Source organism: Chelonoidis abingdonii, chromosome 2 (genome assembly GCF_003597395.2).
Source record: "Chelonoidis abingdonii isolate Lonesome George chromosome 2, CheloAbing_2.0, whole genome shotgun sequence".
Lineage (NCBI taxonomy): Eukaryota > Metazoa > Chordata > Testudines > Testudinidae > Chelonoidis > Chelonoidis abingdonii.
This window is the reverse complement of record NC_133770.1, coordinates 160,718,775-160,744,000: the sequence shown is the minus strand read 5'-3', so window position 1 is coordinate 160,744,000 and position 25,226 is coordinate 160,718,775. Positions and strand designations below refer to the sequence as shown.

The window sequence follows — 25,226 nt, the reverse complement described above, 5'->3', positions numbered from 1 at the left end:
TTGCCAGGGCTGAACCCCAGCACCTCTGGGTTGGGTAGTTCATAGCTCTGGCACCTCTGGGCTTGCTGCATCCGTTATTAAAGTAAAAAAAATGGCTTGAGTCCTGGCATCCAATTGCTTGAGCCCCAGCCCATCTTTCATTACAAAATAAGCACTGCCAAGGGCCCAGTCCTGCAAACCCTTCCTTGGCGAGTTGTGCTGTTGCCTGGCTAGGATGTCTCGTATGGGGTAATGGTTACTGTTGGAGTTCACAGGACTGGAGTCCAAATTTTAAAATGGAAGCTGCAGGACAACACTTCCCCTGAATGCTGCTGTGCATCTGGAAGCTGGTATGTTATAGGGAGGCACCTTTGGGGTGGGACTAGGAGGGCTAGGGAAGAGAGGGGACTCCAGGCCCCATCCCCAAATCTATAAGGCTTCTATCTAGCTGTGCAGCGCTCCTCAGAATGGTTTGATGTGGGAGGGCCAAGTGTAAAGGGTGAGAGCAAGGATTAGGACACTGTATCCACCCATCCTCCGTGAACTTACCTCATTGTCCTCCTTACACGTTGTCTTTGCTGTGATGCCGACAAAAGGTAGGACAACGGTTACACTGTTGTTGAGCAGAGGTCATTGGTCAGCAGTGGTTCCTTGTATTCCCCCATCTGTCTGTACCCATCTGTTGCCTGGAAGTAGGCATGGTCTACACCTAACGCTTAGGTCGACCTAGGGCTAGCATGCAGGCCTGTGAAAAATTTCACCCCTTGCATGCTGCCATTAGGTTGACCTACCTGTAGACGCAGCTAGGTGGATGGAAGAATTCATTGGTGGACCTAGCTTCCATGTCTTGTGGGGATAGGGCAGGAGTAGGCAACCTATGCCATGCATGCCAAAGGCGGCACACAAGCTGATTTTCAGTGGCACTCACACTGCCCGGGTCCTGGCCACTGGTCCAGGGGGCTCTGCATTTTAATTTAATTTTAAATTAAGCTTCTTAAACATTTTAAAAACTTTATTTACTTTACATACAACTCTAGTTTAGTTATGTATTATAGACTTATAGAAAGAGACCTAAAAACGTTACAATGTATTACTGGCACGCAAAACCTTAAATTCAAGTGAATAAATGACAACTTGGCACAACACTTCTGAAAGGTTGCCCACCCCTGGGATGAATTTCCCACGGGAACCACTTTCCCTTCTGTTGCTGTAGTGAGCGTCCACACTATAGGGGCGTAGTTGTGGCCCTTGCCGTGTTTGCCTTGCAGCCTGTCAGCTCTTCCAGGGGAGGGAGCCACCGCTTTGTTCAGTGTGTACAGCACCGAGCACAGGGGCCCCGGTAATCCCAAGCAATAACCCTTCATGCAAATAACTAAGGAGCGTTTCTGCACCTTGCGCTCCCCAAGCACAACAGACCCCGGGGCGGGGCCCCGCTTCACGGCTGCTGCAGGCGGGGCAGGCACAAGTCAGTCCCCTCCCACCGCCCGGCTCTGCAGCGAGCCCGGCCCGCCGTGTTTCCCCCGGGCCGCGGGGCGGCGCAGGCGGAGGCGAAGCCCGCGGCCGGGCTCAGACGCCGCGCGGTGCAGCTGCTGCTGTCCCCCGGCTGCTGGTGAGTGCGGCCCGCTGCGCCCCGCAGGCTGGCCCTGGCCCTCCGCTTCCCCCGCTCCGACTGCGGCTGCCTCTGTCCTTCCGAGCACCCGGCACTGGGGCGAACCCTCGGTGCTGGTCCTGCGCCCCCAGCGCAGGTTGCTGGGGGATTGGCTGTGGGTTCGTGCTGGGGAAGAAGGGGTTGCTGTGGGTCCGCGGGCGTGATACTGGGGGGGAGGCGTTGCTTGGGTGGATGCTGAGGGGAGGGGCGGTTGTTGTGGGTCGTGCTGGGAGTGGATGCTGGGAGGAGGGGGTTGCTGGGGTCGTGCTGGGGAGTGGGGGTTGCTGTGGGTCCTGCTGGGGTGGATGCTGGGAGAAGGTGGGTTGCCTATGGGTCCTGCTGGGAGGTGGGGTGAGGTTGCTGGGGTGGATGCTGGGGAGAGGAGGGGTTGCTGTGGGTCCGGGTGAGGGGGTGTATGCCTGGGAGGCATGGCAGGAGTTGCTGTGGGTAGGGTGGTGGATGCTGGAGAGGTGTGTGTGTGTGTGGGGGGGGGGGGTTGTGTGGGTCCTCTGGGATGGATGTGGTGTGGTGGGGGGTGCTGTGGGTCCTGCTGGGGGTGAATACTGGGGAGGAGTTGGAGGAGTTGCTGGGGGTCCTGCTGGGTGTGGGGTTGTGGTGGGGGAGTTGCTGGGGGTGGTTGCTGGAGAGGTGGGAGGGTCACTGTGGGTCCTACTGTGGGGGGGATTTGCTGGAAAGGCAGGAGGGTTGCTGGGGGTGTTGCTGGGGGTGGGGGCTGCGGTGGATCCCGAAAGGTGGGGAATTTGCTTTGGGCCTTGCTGATGTCTGTACTGGATGCAATAAGAGGTTGGGTGGAGGATGTGGCCTCTGCCATGCAGCCTCTATCTGAAGTGCCAGACCACTGTAGACCTCAGTAGCACCGAGGAGCTAAAACATTTATGTCTCTCTCTCTCCTTTCCTCCCCTGCTGCCTTTTGTCACCCTCTTCCTCTGTATCCCACTCTCCATCAGGCCACCCCCGCTGTCACCCTGGCGCTGCGTTGCTTGGATGGCGTCTTCCTTTCCCCCAGTGAGAGTGACTTTGTGTGCAAGGTTGCCGAAGAACTGGACCATTTTCTGCTCCAAAACCAGCATGAGAAGTAGGTGGCTTATGTTGTGCCATTTACATTGCAGGAGCTTTCAGATAAGGGCCACAAAAAGTGGCCCCTTTTTACCCCATGTGAATAATAAGATGATTGTGGTCCCCTTTGCCCACTGTCATGCAGGGTGCTTTGTGCCCTTGGGTGGCTGTGTGTTCCTCCCAGGGGTGGCTGCAATTCTTTGCTGCCATATATCTGTAACTTCAGATGGCCCTACAGGATGAAAGATTTTATTAGAGATGGGGAAAGGGGAGGGCTGAGCTGCAACATTTGGAGCCAGATCCCATGTCCTAGACCAGTGATTCTCAACCAGAAGTAAGCATACCCCTGGGGGTACACAGAGTCTTCCAGGAAGTACATCGACTCATCTAGATATCTGCCTAGTTTTACAACAGGCTGCAGAAAAAGCCCTAGCGAAGTCAGTACAAACTAAAATTCCATATAGATAATGACTTGTTTATACTGATCTGTATGCTATACACTGAAATGGAAGTACAATATTTATATTCCAGTCGATTTATTTTATAATTAAATGGTACAAATGAGAAAGTCAGCAATTTTTCAGTAATAGTGTGGCTGGGACACATTTGTATTTTTATGTCTGATTTTGTAAGCAAGTAGTTTTTAAGTGAGGTGAAACTTGGGGTATATAAGACAAATCAGACTCCTGAAAGGGGTACAGTAGTCATAGAATCATAGAATATCAGGGTTGAAAGGGACCTCAGGAGGTATCTAGTCCAACCCTCTGCTCAAATCAGGACCAATCCCCAACTAAATCATCCCAGCCAGGGTTTTGTCAAACCTGACCGTAAAAACCTCTAAGGATGGAGATTCCACCACCTCCCTAGGTAACCCATTCCAGTGCTTCACCACCCTCCTAGTGAAAAAGTTTTTCCTAATATCCAACCTAAATCTCCCCCACTGCAACTTGAGACCATTGCGCCTTGTTCTGTCATCTGGTACCACTGAGAACCACTGTCCTAGATCATTCAGAACTGGGTTATGGTTTGGGCCATTAAAACAAGAGGGGTCAGTTACAAAGTTTGAGCTGGATCTGCACTTCACCAAAGTGCAGGGATTTTGTACCTCGGTTTTTTTGCCATGGGCCCATCTCTAACTATTATTCTTTCCTGGGTGGAATTATCCTGGATGCCGGCAGCTTCTGCACCAGCCACTTCCCAGCCTTGTTCACTTGATGTCCCCGCTGGGTGGGTTATTGCCAATAGTTTAAGATCAAATTGTTCTTCATCAGCCCCTACCTGCTAGGCCTTCCTGTGCACAGTGTTCTCTGTCCCAGCAGGAAATGTTTGTGGGGCATGATGAACACAAACCCCTTGGCCTGGCTGAGCTCCAGAAGTACGTTTCACCTGTCTGCTTGTGCATAGATGAGAAGATTCAAACCAGCTTCTGTCACAGAGTAGGGACTAGATGGGAGAGAGGAACACTGTGTTCCAGGTAGACTTGCTTGGACTCCAGTTGTTTGAATTGGATACTTATCACAGTGTTTTAGATGAAGAAAGATATTGAAGTCCAGTTGCAAGGTACCTGGGAGTGAAACTAGATCTGTTTTTAGTGTGTGTATAAATGCCATGCAGCGTGAAACAGAATATCTTTTTTCTGACCTCCAGTTTCTGAAGATACACATAATAAAGGGTTTCTCTGTGAATTTAGCGCCAGTGAAAGGTGATTGACAGGCCTCCAGCTTGATGCCTTTTTGTTTATCCATGAAACAGATAAAGGCAGAAGGATAATCTTGTGGTGAAAGCACTTGCCTGGAACTTGGGGAAACCTGGTTCTGTTCCAGACTCTGTCTTGTGTGACCTTGGGCAAGTCCCTTCATCTCCCTGGGCCTCTGCTCCCTACTTGCAACCCGGGGTAAAACACTGCGTTGCCTGGCAGGGGTGTTGGCAAGTCACATCATTACAGTGACGGAGGGGGCATAAACGTACCTAGATAGATAAAACAGTTGGCAACAGCGGAGCAGTCTAACCCAACTCAGTCGTGTTCTGGAGGAGTGAGAGGGTACGTCAGGCACTACAGACTGTTCACTTTCTAGTCCCTCTGCTGTTGCTCCCAGCTAGGGAGCCAGTTGGCTTTTGGAATGTGGCTCGCTAGCCACTGGGAATGGAATTAGGACCCTATTCCAGGAGTGACTTGGGATCACTAGTGGGGACTTGCAGTGAGATCTGCTTCCCCTTCCCTGCCCACTCCAAGCTGATGATGCCTTATCTTTTTTCCCTTTTCAGAGTTCTCTTGTTCCCCCCCTTGTCCAGCCGCCTCAGGTACCTGATCCACAGGACTGTGGACAATGTCGATTTGTTAAGCAGCTTTTCTGTTGGGGAAGGATGGAAGAGGAGGACTGTTATATGTCACTCAGTCACAAGGTACAACAGCACTTCTCCCTTACTGTGCACTACGAGGCACTGACGCTCACTGCACCCCGTGAGGATGGCTTGATCCCTGTTCTATTCTGCAGATACAGAAAAAGGCAGTGAGTGGTTAAGTGCAAAGGTCACACAGTGAGTTAGTTACAAATAGAACCCAGGAGTCCTGACTGCCAGTCACATACCTGAGCAACAAAAGGATCCATCCTCAATTCACGCAATAGGCCTGAATTACAACGGTGAGTAATTTCACCCCCTGGGGTTCAACCAGTGCATAGGGTGTGTGCAATCCAAGCTTGTCAAAGTGACTCCATGACAATCACCAGACTGCCTAGTCGTACTGAATACGGGCAAAAAGTTAACAGCTTTATCCTGCTTTTGTAATGCAGTTAATTCTATTCAGATGTGTAAGGCGAGGGAGTTTGATCTAGTTGGAGCAGAGGACAGGGCTCTGTACCTAGATCTGTAAGGGAGTGTTTCTAGTGGTTAGAGTTAGAGTAGGGCGTCTGTCATTCTTTTCCTCTGTGATCTTGGTCAAGGTACTTAACCTTGTGGTGCCCCAGCTAAAGGGACGTTGTCCACTTAAAAGTCATATGTATTAAATACGTATTTGTTATGAGCACTTTAAGATTAAAAGTGAGAGAATTAAAAAACTGAATTTGTCAGTCAGTAACTTACGCTGTTTGGTCACGTTTTTTTTTTTCCTTGGCATTTCTCTCTGTGAAGAATCAGCAGAGTCACTTTCACATATGTGCACAGCCATTTTTGTTTTCAAATACTCACTGCTGCAATGTTTGGGTTGCAAAACCTCCAGAGGGACGTTTGCATGTGTTTAAAAACAAAAGTTCCTATTACAACCGAAAACAATAGCATGGGACATTTCAACACATCTGTCAGACTTAGATTCTGTAGAAGCTCTTTTTAAAAATTCTGAGTCAAAAGTGAGTTGACTGTGTCTCTTTCAGTGTTAGTCTGGTGATCAGCCTGGATTCAGGCCGGAGTGGTTGTGATGTCACTTTTAGGTGGACAGTTGGAGTTCTAGACTGAGGAGGGAAGCTTCTTAGTGCTGCAATATCTGGGCCACAGACCCTGCAGGAGATGAATGTTTGTTGTTAAAAACAATTGTTTTCCTTGACCCCTTTTTAAAAAAATTGTTGAAAAATTCGTATTAGTCTTGGGGATTCATCAGAAATTAAATGTTGGGCCAAATGTAGGTGGATGGGTTGCCCCTTTAACCCACCAGGGTGTGTGTCTGAAACCGCTATTATTGTATTGTCCCCAGTGAATAGGAGGAGATGGAGAATTTTTTTTCCATCAGGAATTAGAGCCCAGCAGTTTACCCTGTCCCTCACTTCATGGACAATTTTTGGTGATGATCAGTTGGGTGGCGCGTCAAGCGATGAATGCAGAGCATAGCCCAGGGGTGGGCAAACTACAGCCCAGGGGCCACGTCCGGCTCTTTAGATGTTTTATTCCGGCCCATGAGCTCCTGCTGGTGACCAGGATCTGGGGCTTGCATCTCCCGGAAGCAGCAGCATGTCCCCCCTCTGGGTCCTATGTGGAGGGGGAGCCAGGGGCTCCGCACGCCGCACCTGTCTCAAGCGCTGCCCCTGCAGCTCCCTTTGGCCAGCAACCATGGCCAATGGGAGCTGCAGGGGCAGCGCCTGCGGACAGGGCAGCACGCAGAGCTGCCTGCTCACACCTCCACATAGGAGCCGGAGTGGGGACGTGCTGCTGCTTCCAAGAGCTGCTTGAGGTAAGTGCCACCCAGAGCCTGCACCCCGATCCCCATCCCACCCTCTGAACTCCTCGGTCCTAGCCTAAAGTACTCACCTACATCCCAGAGCCCACACCCCAATCCCCTGCCCCAGTCCAGAGTCCCCTCCCGCACCCTGAACTCCTCATTTCTGGCTCCTCCCAGAGCCCGCACCCCCAGCCGGAACCCTCACCCCCTCCCACTCCAGCCCCCAATTTCGTGAACATTCATGGCCCTCCATACGATTTCTATACCCAGATGTGGCCCTCAGGCCAAAAAGTTTGCCCACCCCTGGCATAGCCGGTTTTCTGAATTAATAGCTTCTTGTCTCTCCATCTCATCTGTTGCTCCCCAGGCTTCTCTGCCACCTGGTCCACTTCTCGTGTGCTAATGCACATGCTTGGTTCCCTCCTCCCTGTGTATGCAGCTTAACACTTGGTCCTTTTCTTCCACTGTGCCCTGGACATACTGCCCAGTAGGTGCTTTCCTTTCTCTCCACCTTCCTTGGATGTTCCTCTCAGTTTCCTCCTCCTCCTATGTAGCATAGCCTGTTAAAATGGCTCCTCCTCCTATGCAGCTGCTTTTACAGGCCTCCAGGCTCCCCTGCAGTGAAGAGCCTAGACCCTGGTGGAAGCAGCTGGAGAGGAGGGTGTGGAGCCAGTGCTCTAGTGACTCAGACTTTAAGGTCAGAAGGGACCATTATGATCATCTAGTCTGACCTCCTGCACAATGGAGGCCACAGAATCTCACCCACCCACTCCTGTAACAAACCCCTAACCTATGTCTGAGTTATTGAAGTCCTCAAATTGTGGTTTAAAGACCTCAAGGTGCAGAGAATCCTCCAGCAAGTGACCCATGCCCCATGCTGCAGAGGAAGGTGAAAAACCTCCAGGGCCTCTGCCAATCTGCCCTGGAGGAAAACTCCTTCCCGACCCCAAATATGGCGATCAGTTAAACCCTGAGCATGTGGGCCAGACTCACCAGCCAGCACCCAGGAAAGAATTCTCTGTAGTAACTCAGATCCCACCCCATCTAACATCCCATCACAGACCACTGGGCATACTTACCTGCTGATAATCAAAGGTCAGTTGCCAAATTAATTGCCAAAATTAGGCTACCCCATCATACCATCCCCTCCATAAACTTATCAAGCTTAGTCTTAAAGCCAGATACGTCTTTTGCCCCCACTACTCCCCTGGGAAGGCTGTTCCAGAATTTCACTCCTCTAATGGTTAGAAACCATCTAATTTCAAGTCTAAACTTCCTAGTGTCAAGTTTATATCCATTTGTTCTTGTGTCCACTTAGCCAGCTCTGCACAGATCACCAGCAAGTGATCTGTGGGCCACAGTTTGGATCTGCTGCTGCCAGGAGAGGCTCTCTGTGTTTTGTCACCCCAAGCATGGCAGTCAGGCGGCCTACGGCGGCATGCCTGTGGGAGGACCACTGTTAATGCGGATTCGGCGGTATGCCTGCGGGAGGTCCGCTGGTCCCACGCCTTCAGTGTACCCACCACCGAATTGCCACCAAAGCTGCGGTACCGGGGGAGCTCCCGCAGGCATGCCACTGAAGGCCACCTGACTGCAGCCCTCACAGCGGCTGGCAGGCCGCCCCCAGCAGCTTGCTGCCCCTGCCAAATGCTTGGTGCGCTGGTACCTGGAGCCACCCCTGGCTGCTGCTGCTGTGAAGGACGCATGTGTGCAGTACTTTGGTGACAGCATGTGTGGTTATACTCTTGCTCTTGTCAATAACAGTGACTTGTAGTAGGAGGGAGGGGAAGCTGCTCCTGCTGAAGTTTGACTACAGCCTGAAGCGTCCCAGCACATCATGTATTTCCCTGCTATTTTGGTGCTAGGTTACCCGAGGAGCCTGGTGATCAGAACAGTTCCTGCAGCAACACAGCGAGATCCCACCGCCCTCTCCAGTCAAGAAGTAGGGGAGGCAGAGCTGCAGGGCTGCGCCATGCGGAGATGCCTGCCGATGGCTCTCGAGTCAACAGAAGTATCGGCAGGGCGAGGCGACAGCCCCGGAGGAAGCCGGATAAAGCTTTGTATGTTCCCAGGATGGTGCGTGAAAAACTGGAGGAGTTGAGAAATGAAAGCCTGGCAGGAGCTGGAGCTGAGCTATATGATGATGATGTGCGAGAGGCAGGGAGCTGCATTGAAAGTGCAACTGATGGGACCCCAGAGGAGTTAGATAACTTTGAGGCTACTACAAATTCCAGCAGGGCAGCAAGTCATCTTGATCCAGTCCCTGGCAAGGAACTTCCTGAAGTCCAGGGCCCTAAAGAGGCATATGAAGAACATGTTGTGGGTGAAATCGGTGGTGATAAAGGTAACAAGTGTCCAGTGGACTGTTCAGATGTGTCTGTGTTGGAGTGTGCCAGGAACTTATCTGTATTGGAAGGCCAGGATAAAGACTGTTCAGATGCCCCTGTGATGGAGTGTAGCAAAACCCTATCCCAACATGAAGACAAGGATAACAGCAGTACAGATGCCACTGTATTGGAGTGTAGCAAAAACCTGCACCAAATAGAAGATCAAGATAAAGACGCCATGGATGCCAGTGTATTGGAGTGTAGTGAAAACTTACTGGTCCTGGAAAACCAGGATGAAGGTTCTATGAATGCCACTCTATCAGAGTGCTGCAAAAACCTATCCCTACCAGAAGACCAGAATAAGGAGTCTGTGGATGCCTCCATATTGGAACAAAGCAAGAACTCTTCAGTACTTGAAAACCAGGATGAGGGCTGTACAGACACCATTGTATTGGAGCGTAGCCAAAACCCAAGTCTCCCAGAAAACCAGAATCAAAGATGTATGGATGCCCCTGGAATGGAGTATGGTAAAAAATCATCTGTGCTGGCAGACCAGGATAAGCACTGCGTGGATACCTCTCTACTGGATCGTACCCAAAAGATATCACTACCAGAAGATCAGGATGAGGACTGTACAGTCCTGGCGGGCAGACTGTGGTGTGGCTTGGAGTTGTCTGCAGAGGATAGAGGCACCGAAAACTCTGCAGTGAATGAGCAGAGCAGTGTAGAGGATGACTGTGGTGCTGAACTCTTGCAAGAGGTAAAGGTGTTGATGTGAATGTTACCTTAGAGACTGGATTTGTGACAGTAATGCCCAGCAGATGGACTGTGAATTAGAGATGTGGCAGTGATTTTAATAGGCCCTGTCATCTTCTGAAAGGGAGAGGAGGAGCCCCTGGGACACCTCTTTGTCATGGCTCTGGCAGACCTCTGGTTATGGCTCCTGCTTACTTTTACTGAACCACTTAAAAGTATAGAATCCTAGGACTGGATGGGACCTTGAGAAATCTAGTCCAATCCCCTGCACTCGAGGCAGGACTAACTATTATTCTCTAGACTGTGGCTGTAAAATGACTGGGGAGTAGATGGCTTGGGCAGTGTGGTACACACAGGTGGGTCTCAATCCATTTCCTAGCAGCCAGGGGTCTTCATCTTAAAGCCCTTCTGCTGCTAACTGGGTCTGTTGAACAGCACAGGCCAAAGACTGAATGGGCATTGAGAGCTGAACTCCCCTCTCATCCCTAGAGGGGTCTTTCCAGGGCAGTGTGTAGGGGAAATCTGGTGGCTAAACTGGTTATGTCATTTTTCGGTGGGATCAGTCCTAATTATCTTGCTTGGCTCCCATTCCATAGTAGAGCTTCTCATGATCTTAATTGTATTTATTCTATGAGGCAGGGCAGTGGCAGTGCTATTTTCCCCATTGTCCAGGTGGGGAACTGAGTCATCGAGAGACTAAGTGACCGGCCCAAGGTCACACTGGAAGGCTGTGGCAGAGCAGGGAATTTAACTCGGGCCTCATTCCAGGCTCGCACCCTAGCCCCTATCTATGTAAAATATGCAGGCATACTTTGTGCTTGATAGAACATTGCATTTTTGAAAGACCCCTAAATGTCCTTGCTCATTGGCTTTTCCTGCAATGTTCGAAGTGTACCTTGACATCTAACACGCTTCTCCTCCCAGATTGCAACTTATTTGACTGTAAAGGACATTAGCATCGAGAAGATCCAGTTTGATTATTCCAGCTACGGGGATGCACAGATCAATGAGGGAGATTTTGGACATGTTATAGAGATCTACGATTTCTTGCCATCCCTGAAAACGGAGCATCTGATGGAAGCATTTTCAGAGTTCCAGTAAGTACCTACCTCAGAACAGGGCAGTTCCCGCTCGCCAAGCTTAGAGACAGTTGCTTGACGTCAGTGGTGCCAGTTGCTTGAATGACGTGAGCAGCTCTCCCAAGTTCTAGGCTAGTGTGCTAACCACTGGGCTCTTTCCTTAAATGGCCCTCGTCACTGTAGTATCTGAGTTCCTGAGTAAAATTATACCCATTGATTTGAGTTCAACTCCTAAAGTATATTCAGGCCTTGGCTTCTCTGCTGAAAATGTAGTAAGGATTGGGTCCTTACTTTGCTAAGATTGATCTTGTAAATGTGTAGTACGCAGGCAGTGATCCAATGAAAGCTGCTTGAGGAGTGCATTGATTATCGTGTTAGAACAGAATTCATTCCCTTAACTGTGGAGCTGTGACCGCTGCGCCTCTAATACACTGTGTCCACTCTGCCAAAATGTTTGATCTAGCATCTGCAGATGGAGACGCATTCATGCTCTTCCCCTCTCCTACCAGCCGCTTAATGTACATAATGGTGTGGTGTTAGGTTTCTGTATGAGCCCCTTTAGCTTAATAGTAACACTCCTAAGACACAAGCTACTTTTTACAGGCTGTCCTCTGCATTTACCTTATGCACTTAGCTCTGATAGCGGAATTGGGCTGAATGCTACCATTAAAACAAAACTGATCATTTTCCAATTCTCATGCCCCTAGCACACAGCAACAGCATTTGAGTTTCCAGAACGTTTTGTTTGGCTGGCTTTCATGGGATTAAAAACTCCCTCCCCTCCGTTAGGTTTTGTACCACCTTTTGGGTACCCTTTTCTGACACTTGCACTTCCTGTTGACACTGGAAGAATCCGTTTATGTCTGAATCAGTGTGCAAATGATAGATAGTGCTTAGTGCTTTCCATGACAAATCCTAAATCTGGGATTGAAATTAAACTGTTTCTTTTAAAGAAATGTATAATCACTGGGGCAACAAGTCCCTGGTGGTGGGGGGGAGGGGAGGCATGGCATTTGAGTGGGGTTCAGGATAAGTGGATTCTGTTCCCGCCTCTTCTGTTAAGTCATTGTGTGGCCTTGAATAAGTTCCACTTAGCCCCTCTACTTCTGTTGTCCTCCACCTATAAAAAGGGGATAATGCTTTGTAAAGCACCAGGTAGCTATGGATGAAAACCACCCCTAAGTACTGATATGACTAACGGAGACTATTCGTCAGATTGTTTATGGTGTTGCTCTCCTTTTTCTTTGTAGCAAGAGTGGTTTCAAAATTCAGTGGGTCGATGACACTCATGCCCTGGGTATCTTTTCCAGTCTGGCAGCAGGTAATGTGACTTAATTCTTTGCTATGATGCTAGTAACCTCTGGTGTTGGTGGGACTTCACAATGTCGTACGGTAAATAGCGGTGGAGCCTTAAAATTCCACTTGGCCTTTAAGCTGAATTGCAGTGAGTGTCATGAGGTTTCTGTTACTATAAAGAAGACGCCCTGTTCCTTCTGGTAAGGTGGAATGTGAAAGAGCCAGGTCCATAGAGTGGTATTGCTAAGGAAATCGTATTTAGGATTAGATCCAGTTTCATCCCAAATCCCACATTCTCATTGGCAGTTGAAAAGCAATCTATTTCCCTATGTGGGCATGGAGAGTTCTGCAATTTCTCATCCCCCTCACAGGCCATATGGAAATGGAAGCCTTTCTCCCTGATCTGTTAGGTGTCCTGATCCCTGAATGAAGCAACCTTCTGTAACAGGCATGGAAGATACCACTGACAGTGCATGCAAGTCATTCCAGTACTGAATCTAAGCAGCTGCAAAACACTGATGCCAGTTCCCTGCCCTACCACCTCCTCCAAACTTTAAACTTCTTTAAACCAGACATTCAACTTCTGACACAAGATCCTAGAATTAATTCTGCATTGTTGATGTTCTCTTCTATTAAGTACGTGTTCTGGGGAAACTCTCTGCTTAGCAGGTTTTTAATTGGCTTGGGTAATCAACAAACTGCTGGGAATCCCTGTATAAGGAGTTAGTGTGTGAATCATTTTGCATTTTAGAAAGGAATCGGTTCTGCCAACTGAGTTTATTCTCGAAAATGAACAAAATTCTAGCAAGCCTGCAACAAAGGGGACGTGTGACCCTCTATGGACATCATTAATAGCTTGGGACATCTAGGTCAAATACCTGACCAAATGGCAAACTGACCCCCACCCTGAGTTTCAGCTCGTAATGTTCCTTAGAGCAGTTCATGTCTGTCTGTCTGCATCTATTCAGAAAGCCTTCATTCTATATTTGGGGCCTGATCCTATCATCCTTGACCCATCCTGAACAAAACAGCTATGAATTCCAGGGGGAGTTTGCAGGCCCAAGGACTGCAGGATTCAACATCTGAATGAATTGACTAAATTCTGCTGTCCCATGAAAAATCTTGGGCCAGATCATCAGCAGAGATAAAATGGTGTCATTCCATTGACTTCAGTGGTGTTAACGCTGCTTTAAACCAGATGAGGATCTCAACTTGTATACACTGAACTTTGCTATAGTTACAAAAATTCAGCTTGTTGACTGTAGTGATCTTTATTCTTTGAAGCGTCTCAGGCCTTGGGACAGAGTTATCCTTCTCTAAAGATCCGATCCTTGATCCACGGGACAAGACAGTCTAAAACCAAGGCACTTCAACGACCAAGTAAGAAACCTTTGATTTGTGTTTGCTCCTTGTTCTGCATATCTCCTGTTGCTCGGGGTGATTACTGTGACTAACTTATTAATTAAAAATAGACCCACACTAAAGACCTTTACTGCTTTAAAAGCAGGTGTTTATTGGTGCTGTTCTGGTTCAGGAGGGTGAGTTGAATTCTGTTGTGCCTCATGCATCATCAGTTGCCCTTAATTCTACTGGTGGAAGATTGTTATGATGCCTGAGGCAGAAAGGATCCAGCTGGATCTGTAAATTAGAAATGTGACTGACTGAAGGGGAGCACATCAGAGGTGGAATAAGAGTATTAACAATCACACCAACTCAGTCTTGTTCCAAGTCACTTTTCTGACTATTGTGGCACACCTCAAGCCGTCTGCTGCCTTAAGGAGTGGCATGATCAGGTAGCAGTCTTGTGTTTGTAACAAGAGGACAAAGCATGCAGAGGAAGAGCCTAGATCTTCATTTTTTAGCATAGGCCAAAATTTTTAAAGTTGGGTGCCTACAGTTAGACACCTAAATAATTGACTTGATTTGCAAAGTTGCTTTCCACATAGAGCTCTGATTTCAGTGAGAGCTGCAGGGATATCCCCACCCTCAAAAATCCGGCCCTGTGGATACCCAGGCTTGAAAATCTTGTCCTCAGCCTGTTAAATACTGTAACTTCTACATTGTTCCTCATGTGTATTCTGCTAAATACAGCCTGCTGCTGAATGCATTATTAGCAAATATTCTTTTGAAAAGCAGTAAGTCACAACAGGAGCCATTGTGTACAGTAACACAAGAGCCAGTTCTGCTCTCTGGTACAGTCACAGTTCACACTGACTTCAGTGAGAAGTCCCAAAAGTTTTGGGGGTAGAATAAGATTCAAAATAAGGAAGACTGCTCAGACAGTAGAGATAGGATTGCTTGCTTTTAAGCACATGCTTAAATTCCATTGTTTTCAGTGGAGCTTCAGCACTGATTCTGCTGACTCTGGGACTAGTTTTCTTTGCCACAAGCTTCAGTTATATAAAGCATAAATAGCATTCAAGACTGATGTTGGGGATCTGGAGTGTATATTAATTGATGTTAATAGAGACTCATGGTACATTTCCCCTCGACGCTAATTAGTTCAAACAATTAAAAAATATCACCAAATGAAACCAATAGCAGTTAGTACTTTGTGGTTGGCGTAATTTTATTATTCAGTAGCAGATTCAGATAAAATTGTTTAGGCTTAGCCATTCATAGTAACATTCAGTTCATTTTATTACTTTAAAATCATACTGTAATCAATTATGCTTGCTGCAGTAAGTGAAAAATGCCATGAATCTTGTAGCAATAAAGATTTCTGTACATATAATTATACTGTTTCTTGTACAGTATAGTGCAGTCAAAATAAATTTCAGTATCAATGATTTAAAAGGACACTCGCTTTTTTAGCACTTCCTGAGTTACTAGCATTGCTAGATTATTGAAACCGAAATTTTCAATGACTCCAATTCACTTTTCCCACTTTATATGGTGAAGGGACTGGTCTATTTCACATCCTCATTCTTGTGCACTAGGCTAAGGGTGTGATATCTGGGTTGCAGAGGAATGTTTGAACCTGAACAAAATTGTATTTAATTAAAAAAACAAACCCACAAGTTTTTACCAAAACTTAAATTAGCTGACAGTGCCCCCTTTAGAACCTTGTCAAGAATATTGGTGATTTATTTTCCAAGCTGTGGGTGGTGACAATGAGCCTCTGTCCCTCTTATTGTTTGCTGCTGCTGTTGGGCCTCCTTCAGTTGTTTTGTTTGAACAATCTTTTAATAACCCAGGCCAAGCCATATTGCTCGCTGGATAATTTCAAGTTTGCAAACAGTTAATCAACTCTATTGGTATCAAATCCACTGTATATTAAATGAAGACTTATTCAGCTGGCAGGTTTGGACTTGGCTTTTTAAAAAATAATTAAGTAAACCAACATTTTACCATTTTGAAGCTTTAACAAGCCAGCTGGTGGTTAACAGCAATGATTGCTGGTAACCCCTGGCAAATGGGCTCTTCAGAAAAGCCTTTTAAAACCTACACCATTATTTAACAATGTTTAGGAGTTGAGGCAGTGTGCTTTCTTACTCTGCCAGGTTCAGAGGGGTTAGCGTTAGGCTCTTAGAGTGAGTGTCTCAACTGAAATCAGTTTTCTTGGTATCTGAATTGCTAAATTTTGCCAGGAGTGGTTCTGAAGTAGTCTGTGAATTTTAATCACAGAAGGTTCTCTACCACTGCAGCAGGGACCAGGTTTTAAACCATTTGAATAGAATACTTGGCCTTTTGTCTATGAATCTATGCATATTACAGACAATGAATTTAGCCTCGCAGCATCCCATTGACGCAGGTCAGTAAAGTCCCCTCGTGTGAGTAAGGGTAGTTGAGAAAAAGAGGTGAAATGATTTGCCTGTAATTGCATGGAGACTCTGTGGAAGAGCTGAAACTAGAGCCCAGGGCTCCTGACTCCCAGTTATGTAGTTTAGCTACAGGACAGTGTTCCTAAAATAAGAAGATTTAATTAGGGAGACTTCCTCCCTCTTCCATTTTGTCTGATTTCTCATCTGTTTTGTTTAGAGCTCCTTCAGCTGGCTAAAGAGAGACCCCAGACTGACACTGCAGTGGCTAGAAGGCTGGTGACAAGGGCTCTGGGTTTGCAGCACAAAAAGCAGAGTGTCTCAGGTGGTGACATGCTCCAGCCCGAGAACTTGGAGCTGGAAAAGTAAAGTGACTAAGAGCTGAAGAGGAGCTTTGAAGGAGCTGGGGTGGGATAGCGAACTGCATGCAGAACAGTGAGTTGCCATTAGGACACTTTGTGGAGTTTTTTTTAAATGGGCGAAGGGAACAAGTTTACTGTTGTTGCTATTGAACTCCCTTGTTGCATTCTGGGGAATGGGCCATCTAGGTTTTCAAATTATGCCTCACTAATCCAGGGTACAGAGGCCACTGTAGACTAGCTCTTTCCTATGGAGAGCATCTTATCTTGTTCCCCAGCAGGTGTTTATCAACACCCTGCCAAAGCAGCTCATAGCCACTTTGGCATGATTTGTAGTCTCCACTGTTGGGCTGTGATAGGTACAAGAGCAAAGCCTCCTTGATTTAAGCACTACCTTCTTTTAAAATGTATCAAGCCCTAGATTGGAGGTTGTGGGAGGGAAGACCTTTGGCCTTGATGGTAAGCAAGAAATACAGAGCAACACATTTGCAGGAGTCAATAGCTGTTTAATGTTTACTGAAGTTGTAAAGCTGACATTTGTTTAAAATAAAGTTATACCACAAAACTGATAAGCAGCAAATGCATGTGGCAGCATCAGGTTTTTTTGACACCCAGTACGTAATAAACATGCTCAGGTTTGTGATGGTACAGTATTTCAAGGAGCGTTCTTATCCCCTGATTAGAGGGGACAAAAGCCAGAACTTGACATCTCCTTCAGAGTTGTAGCACCTGATCCTGAGAGAATGCTGCAACACTCCCACTACAGGAGCTCAGGCTATTGAGCATTCTTCAGGCTCAGGCCTTTAGTAAAGTCTCACCTCCTCAGAACAAAATGGAGCTTTCCAGATTCCTCTCTCTAAGCAGAGAGGACTAACTTAGTATTTATTAGCTACATACTTGAAGATCCTCTGCTAGGCATTAGCAAAGGTCTTAGCAGGCATTCCTTACACCTCACAACACCCCTGTGAGGTAGGTTAGAGCAAAAATGAGGTTAAAGGGACACATCCAGCTTCAATCACACTTTGGTCTGAAATGTTTTCTCTTATTACACACCTAATAACATTAGCATAACTAAGTGAGTGATTTTCCACTTTCAGCGAACAGAAAGGGAGAGGAGCTTTTCTTAGAACTAGGGCCTCAAAAAAGGGTGACAGCAGCTGATGTAATACCAGCCCTTGCTGTAATTTAAGAATTGACTACAGCTCAGGTTTGTTGACTCACAAAGCAAGTGAGTGGGAGTAGAACCCAGGTATCCTGACTCCCAGTCCCTTGCCATAGCCACATGGCAGAGGGGTGAAAGAACTAAACTTCCAGGTCAGTCAATGAACATACACAAAAATGGCATAGAAAACTCTTTTCTGGGCAAAGTCAATTTTTATTCAAGTAGGTGTGTGTCTGAAGACATGTAGCAATGTGTTTCCTCAAACAAACAGAGGAACACACTTAGCACCATTATGCATTTACCAAAGTGTAAAATCCTTTTTTAAAAATTGCTTACACAGGTGGTCTGACATAATGCAAGATCCAGATCCCTGATAGTAAAGGCCAATAAGTTATCTTTGTAAAAGTATACTGATGATACAATGATTAACTATATTCATTCTTTAAAGAAAAGCCACAGATGTAATATCTAGCTTAAAGGTGTTGGAAGGAAATATACATAAAATCATTTGGGAGAACAGCTTAATGTGCAACAGAAATGCTGTTTAGTCTCCCAGCACAAGGATGTGTACTAAGTAATGGAACTTTCCCAGGTCTAAATTGTAAAATTGACTTGTAGCTTTGTGGAGTTCTGGTAATTACCATAGAGAGCACAGTGCAAACTAGTCCTGCTTTAGATGTTCCTTTTAAAGATCGTGATGTGAGTAGAGCATTTGAAATGAAGTTATGTCACAGTATTAAATTTCACTTTGCACCTTCCTGTCCTTAGCTATGTGCTAAATTGGGTATTTTCATGGCAGTACTGAGAATGAGTTAGCTTTTCTAAAGGTATTTAAATCCATGTCACAAATGTCCGTTTTCGCATCAGTGGTGTGTGTTCAGACTCAAATCAAAGCGTAAAGATGCTGAGACAGGATCGAGGCAGCTGAGAGGGAAGTATGTTTAAATACTGTCAATGGTAGGGACACAGGTAGGTTGTCCTCACCCAAAGGAAACCACCACCACCTCTGCGGTCTGCTCACTGCAGCATGGACCTGTGCAGATGAACAAGGTGGGAAGGAGTCTCCAGTGAACAGGTTAGACTGGATGGATGTGAAGCCCTAGTTGCAGAGACATGGGGGCCTAGTGGAATTAAACTCTGGTCCCAAATCATCTTATTAGGAGTGAGAAGTTACAAAGTGAATTCTGTTTCCTAGTGTACTGAGCACCTGAAATGGGTATGGAGGGTATCGCTGAGAATAACTTACAATGCTAATTTAAAGTCCATGGTTGTTTACTTGGTTTCTTTTTCTGTGCAGTGGTTAGGGAAGTCGCAAACAGGCATCCCTGCTTCCTTAAATAGTGAGTGGGAGGCCAACTGCTCTACCGCTTGGACACCTGGTTATTTGTGAGTCCGCTGAAGTGATCAAACTTCTGTTCCATTTCTTGGCCTAAAGAGTCACCTGTGAGAGGCAGAGAGAACAAGGTACTGTCAGCAAGGTACCCCTTGAGACTGTAAATTATGCCTCTGACACAAAAGGCAGATGCACAACATACCCGATCGAGTAAATTACACCTCTGTTTCTAAGCTGCCAGTTCTGAACTTGGATCAAGGGCAGTTGCCTGCCTTTGGGCTATTTAATCCTATTAACATTTGACAAGCATATAGCTCGGCTTCTATTAATCCCCTCCTTCTTTCAGGAGTGTAAGAGTAAACCTAACACTTGGATGTACACCTCACTCAATGCTTTAAGAACATTGTCCCACAATTTCCTTCTGAGATAGACCAATGTCATCTTTTGTAACTGTGTGGAAACAGGAACCCCTGGTAAGTGACCTGTCTCCTATGGGACAGCAAGTTAGTGGCAGAAGCAGAACCCAGAATTTAACTCCCAGCTGCTGGCTCTAACCTGTAGCTCACACTGTATGCCATAGCAGTAACTATTTTTTGAACAGCTCAGCTTCCAACATGCTTCTGCTCACCTATATGGCAGTTGTACATCCAGATGCGCTGTCCGTCATACCGGCTCTTGCACTTCATCACATTGTTCGAATAATCCGATTCTGCAACTTCATAGTTTGGGTTAATGACGATCTGGGAAAGGGTGAAGAAACAACATCACAGAGCCATTGAAAGATGTTCAGTGAAATGTAAATGGCAAAGAAGATGGTCTCTCTTTTGTTTGTACAGCAGCAGGGTGGATAAAAATCAATGATTTTTTAAAAAAACTGATTTGATAGTTTTTCCTCAAAAAGAGTTACCTAAAGAGTTTTAATTTAAGATATATTGTAACTCATATCTCATCATGGAATAGGGATTATAAATTCTAATTTGATAGTACGAGACAATATATTCCTGTAATGTTTAAGAAAAGTTTTGTAAATGAGTTCCAATAGTTCACGGATTGGGACCCAATCTTATGGGGTTCCACAGACTTGTGTCTTGATTATTTAGGTTAATCTTTATCTACCCACCCAATGGGACTCAGTGCTCAGTCTAGAAGATACCATCAGAGATGCTTAATTTTGCAGTTCTCAAACTGTGGATTTGTCTCTACTGCTTGTTAAACAGTAAAATGATTTAAAATAAATAAATAATACAGCTGTACCCTGATACAACGCTGTCCTCGGGAGCCAAAAAATCTTACCACATTATAGGTGAAACCACATTATATCAAACTTGCTTTGATCCCCCCCCCGCCGCACTGCTTTACTGCGTTATATCCGAATTCGTGTTATATTGGGATAGAGGTGAGAAACAACAGACTTCACCCCTATTGTCCTTCTGCAAATTTGTGTACACAGAGTCAATCCCTTACCTCTCAAAGTTCAAGGAATAGAAGATTATTGGGGGTGGAATAGATTTGGACAGGGAGTAGAAGTCTGGAGATAAATGTGAGACACGAGGGACATATGCTTGTATTGTTAAAATGTTATGTTTGCTGTTGAAGAAAAATATCCAGAATACTTAGTGTTGTTTTAGTTAAGTAAAACAATTTAAAATGTCTATCTGGTGGTGATCTCCTAATACAGCATGGCAAGAAAATTGTCCAAATACTCATGATTAACCTGTTGAATTGGAGATTTCTGAATTCATGGTGAGGTGAATTATCTGCTTCAATTACCTTTGGTAAATGAAAGAAGCAAACAAACATTCATTTTCTGATATAGCTGTCAAACTAAATCACTGTTTAAAAATGTATAGTGTGTACCTTCTAAAAATGAAACCTACATCTGTCCCTAAGAAAATGTATTAAGGTTAGAACAACCAACAAGAATGCACTTTTATGTAGAAATCCATGATTAAATAGAGTCTTCCTGACTAGTGATTTAAATCAAATCCACCCTGTACAGCACCTGGCACGTGACTGGAAAAAAATGCATGCTTTTTAAAATATTCTGACCAGTTCTAATTAATTATTTGTATTACTGAAGAACCTTGGAGCCCCAAAGTACTTTTCAGTTTATTTTCTCACCAGCTGTATTAGTAAAAACCTTTAAAATTCTTTGCTACATCACAAGAGATTTCCTTAGACACAATGAAACAGTTTCATGTGGAAGATGATTTTTCACATTTGATTGCATGCTGGTATCACCCACAGAGCTACATGCTTCTCACTCCCAACTGAAGACACTGGACCTGCCTCAAAGCTTGCAGGCAAAGGAGAGAGTTATTTGTATTTAATAGGACAGCTGTCAAGACAAAATCTTCTGTCTGCTCTCACGTACATGAAAAGTTTTACATTTTTCACCCTTTCCACTGTTTGTTTGAATTTCAGTCCACTTGGGCAATGAAAGTAGCATTAAAGTGAAAGTGACTGATGTAGCAGTGGTGGCTTCCCATGCTGTAATGTTAGAGCTGAAAGGAGTACATGAGAATGATCAGAATTCTTTTCACTCATTTAAAAAAAAAAAAGTCAAGGCTGTTTATATGCAGGTTTGTAAAACACTTAATCACCTAAGTCTTTGTCCAAAAAGTACTTGAGAGCATTTCTGAAGGAAGGCTGGAACAATTGTACAGTATTCAAAATATGGCACAGATCACAGATTAGGGTTGGAAGAGACCTTAAGAGGTCATCAGCCAGGGCTTTGTCAAACTGGGCCTTAAAAACCTTTAAGGAAGGAGATTCCACCACTTCCCTAGGTAACCCATTCCAGTGCTTCACCACCCTCCTAGTGAAATAGTTTTTTCTAATATCCAACCTAGACCTCTTTTCATGATCTGTCTATTGCGACTGGCCATGCTACCTTGAGCTAATTTTTAAAATCACTTAACATTGATAGGTATGTAACCAATTTATTGCTAGATACCAGTAGACAAGTGTCCGCCTCCATTGCCCACATCCCAGTCCCCGTGTACCTGGAAGAGGTAATCTCCTGGTGCGATATCAGTAATGTCAATCCATTGGCAATCAATATCATGACGATAGACATCCCAGCATCCCACTGTGATTCCTTGTTCCCCAAAATTAGCACATTCGTACTGTTTCTGCACATCTACAGAGGAAAGAGGTATGGACATATAGTGCATGTCAGAACAATCCCAGCTGGTTTGGTGGGTATTCTCCTAACCTCACTATGAGGCAGGCAGTTCCTCTGTGAACAGAAGAGTGGATGCACAGTGCTCCTGAGGTGAATATTGTATCTTAAGAGAGTGCATCCATCCCAAAAGCAGTGTATGAAGTCTATGGCTAGGAAGCTCTCTGAAATGTAGCCACTTCTGGGGTGGAGTGCAGCAGTATTTGTGACAGCAGGGTGCAGTGCTACATGATAGGAAGTAAAGAATTCTGTGTCCTTTTGAAATTAGAGGGAGGAGTTCTGGGAAAACAGAATGTAAATACATGAGTTGGAATTTATCCAGAACAGCAGATTAGCACTTCTCATGTAGTAAGTGCCAGGGGTTCTTTTAACTCCCTCAAGAGACTTTAGGTTTTATCCAAAATGTTGTAGCTATAACATTCCCTGGGCTATGAAGTCTGCAGGGGTGGGTACAGGTAGCAGGGGCTGGGGACAAGTCTATATAATGCACACATTTTTCCTACCCGATCACCCAGATCCGTGGCTTGGAAGTACTTGTGTCATTAGAGTCAGAAAAGTAAGGCCAGATTTTCCAAACAGCCCTGCACTCAATGAGTTAAGTACTTTTGAAGCTTGTCATTCTTAATGTAATAGCACTAGGAACCTTCTGCAAGCACCAAGAGATTTCAACTCTTTCCGTGGTTTAAAGATTAGGAAGCATTGGCTTCCTTAGCCTCAAGAACAATCACAGCTTTTGGATGACCAAGTTTGCCATCCTCCCTGCTAGAGACATGGCTGTGTCTTTGGATCCTGAGAACACCAATACATTCCCTGCACAATCTTCCCACACTGTGTGGATATAGCGAAGGTACCTGATTCACATTCAGTGTCTTCCAAACAGAAACTGGCTTTGTGTCCTTCGGCCACCTTGGTACCATTGAGGTTCAGCAGATCATAGTGTGTGAAAACCTCCATACTGTGATAATGTCTGTGAGACACAAAGAAATGTAGTCTTTAGTTAGGATAGCTGCTAACTTACTGCCATCTTAAAAGCATAACATAACCCCTAGAGAGGAAGGATGGTCCAGTGGTTAGGGCATTAACCTAGGACTTGGGACACCTGGGTTTAATTCCCTGCTCTGGCACAGACATCTTGTAGGACCTTGGGCAAGTCACTTAGTCTGTGTGCCTCAGTTCCCCTGTGAAACAGGGATGAATGCTGCCATACCTCACAAGGGTGTTGTGAATATAAATGCATTAAAGAGGGGAAGACCAGAGTAATGGGGGCCATAAACAAATCTCAGAAAGATGGAAACCTTAGTTCAGAGGGTACAGAACATTAATTTATTGGCCGAAAATGAACAGCATAATGGGGTAGATTTAGTTTTGAGCTCATTTCACTCTGCCTCAAACAGGAAAGCTAGGTTCATACCCAGTCCATTTCATTATTTTAACCAGGCACTTACAGAGTCAGCTTGGGCCTGTCTGCGCAGCTATCTGACAGATTCCAGCTCTACATGTCATTGTAGTCAGGATGGGTCCATCAGTGTGGATAGTTTGTGCGTGTTAGAGAATACTGTTCTGCATCAAACCAGTGATTCAACCAAGTTGCTTAACTTTAAGTATGTACTTAAGTCCAACTGAAGTCAGTGGGACTTGTGCGTTAAGTGTTTTGCTGAATACGGATAGACTTAAGTACATGCTTAAAGTTAAGCAGGGGTTTTGCTCAGTCAGTGCTTAGTTACACTGATATAACTGAGATCAGAATTTGTCCCCCTTTCCTTGGAACCAGTGGTAGAGCGATGTGGCTGGAACATGGTTGTTGCTAGCACGGTTACCGCATAAGGCTCTCAGATACCATGGTGATAAGCACTTGAACAAAACAGGCCCCAAATCCTGCCATCTGATCCCTGCGAGCAGATCAGTGGCAAGCCCCACTGATTTCAGGAGTACTCAGGATGTGCCCAAGAGTCCGATTGCAGGATTGGGCCAATTGCACAGAGCCTAATTCAAAACACGTTGCTGAAGAGTTTTTAAAAAGTGGTTCGACTTTAACGGAAAGCAGAACTAGCCTTCTGGCTGTAAAAATAAATCCAGGCTTCTCAGTAAATGGCGATACCTGATACTGTCTGTCAGATGTTTGCAACACCAAGCTATGCATGTATTCGTTTAACTAAAATGTGGTTACAGAAGCAACAAAAGGCATTTTTCTCCTATAGGAAAAGAGGATTTTTCTTCACCCCGCCCCTTCCAAAATTGCCATCACTGAAATCGCTGCCAGATGTTCTTAAGTTTCCCTTCACCTGGACAGTAAGTGCCTTTTGCCCATTTTTGTCCTGCTTCTGTGTCAAAAGCCTGCTGAACAGAGGCTTACAGTACTGGATTGAGACAGCTGGGGGAAAAGAAAAGAAAAAAAGCATTCTGTGGTGGCCAAGCTACTGATTTTGAAGTAGCCTATTTTGGCTGCCTCTGCTGCAAAAAAATTTAGAACCTGGGGGTCTGACTCAGTTCCTAAAATGTCTGCATCCTTCCAACTCGTATTTATATTAGTGTTTACAGACTGGAAGGATGCAAGAGGAATATAGTTCATATTCCTCCATGTACACAGAATCCAGTTTCAAGCACACAGATGGCCTGCGGCCTCTTCCCGAGCCTCTCCTCACTTCCAAAAGACACAGACCCTTGCTCCTTTTGAACAGCCGCTCTCATTGCTTGGATTCTGTTGGGCCATAGTATTGTATTAGTCTCTCTGTAAGAAGAGGGACTCTTTCATAATATAGCCACCTTGCAAAAGGGCCAACTACTGAAGACTCAGAGAGGAACAGAGCAGGCAACCAGTATATAGGACCACAAAGGATCTGGAAGCTGATGGAGAGGGTCAGTGGGATAGAACAATCCCTTCAGAAGGTACTATGCTGCCTAAGCCTCTCTATTGATCTCTCCCTACAAATGCTCACTTGTGGTTTGGCAGGCAGTGGAAACCTGTCCCCCAGGAGGGTGCTGAAAGCTGCAGCAAAAAGGATGCAGGTTTCTTCCCTCTATTGGTAAACCTCAAGCTGGTTTCCCTATCCATCTGCCATGCAGCATCTGTTTATTTTCAATCTGGTTTGTGCAGTTGTGGAACTGGCCCTGCCCCCTC

At 45.7% G+C, this 25,226-nt stretch overlaps 3 protein-coding genes across 3 annotated transcripts in view; 2 read left to right on the top strand and 1 right to left on the bottom strand.

Moving 5' to 3' along the window:
* LOC116836884 (D(1) dopamine receptor-like) overlaps positions 1–25,226 on the top strand; it is a 58,440-nt gene that overhangs the window by 14,976 nt on the left and 18,238 nt on the right. The gene's annotated exons all lie outside the window — the stretch shown is intronic.
* Positions 1,489–17,009, top strand: R3HCC1 (R3H domain and coiled-coil containing 1). The gene is made up of 8 exons (XM_032800903.2): positions 1,489–1,588; positions 2,596–2,723; positions 4,970–5,107; positions 8,717–9,938; positions 10,859–11,031; positions 12,264–12,334; positions 13,594–13,689; positions 16,291–17,009. The coding sequence occupies exons 4-8, from the start codon at positions 8,832–8,834 to the stop codon at positions 16,437–16,439; spliced, it is 1,596 nt and encodes a 531-aa protein (XP_032656794.2). The 5' UTR covers positions 1,489–1,588; positions 2,596–2,723; positions 4,970–5,107; positions 8,717–8,831; the 3' UTR covers positions 16,440–17,009.
* Positions 18,347–25,226, bottom strand: part of LOXL2 (lysyl oxidase like 2) — a 90,939-nt gene continuing 84,059 nt past the window's right edge. The window contains exons 11-14 of the mRNA XM_075062753.1: positions 22,960–23,075; positions 21,930–22,066; positions 19,553–19,664; positions 18,347–19,032 (exon numbers count right to left, since the gene is read on the bottom strand). Of these exons, the coding sequence (XP_074918854.1) occupies positions 18,953–19,032; positions 19,553–19,664; positions 21,930–22,066; positions 22,960–23,075 (445 nt within the window). The 3' untranslated portion in view covers positions 18,347–18,952. The remainder of the gene's footprint in view (positions 19,033–19,552; positions 19,665–21,929; positions 22,067–22,959; positions 23,076–25,226) is intronic.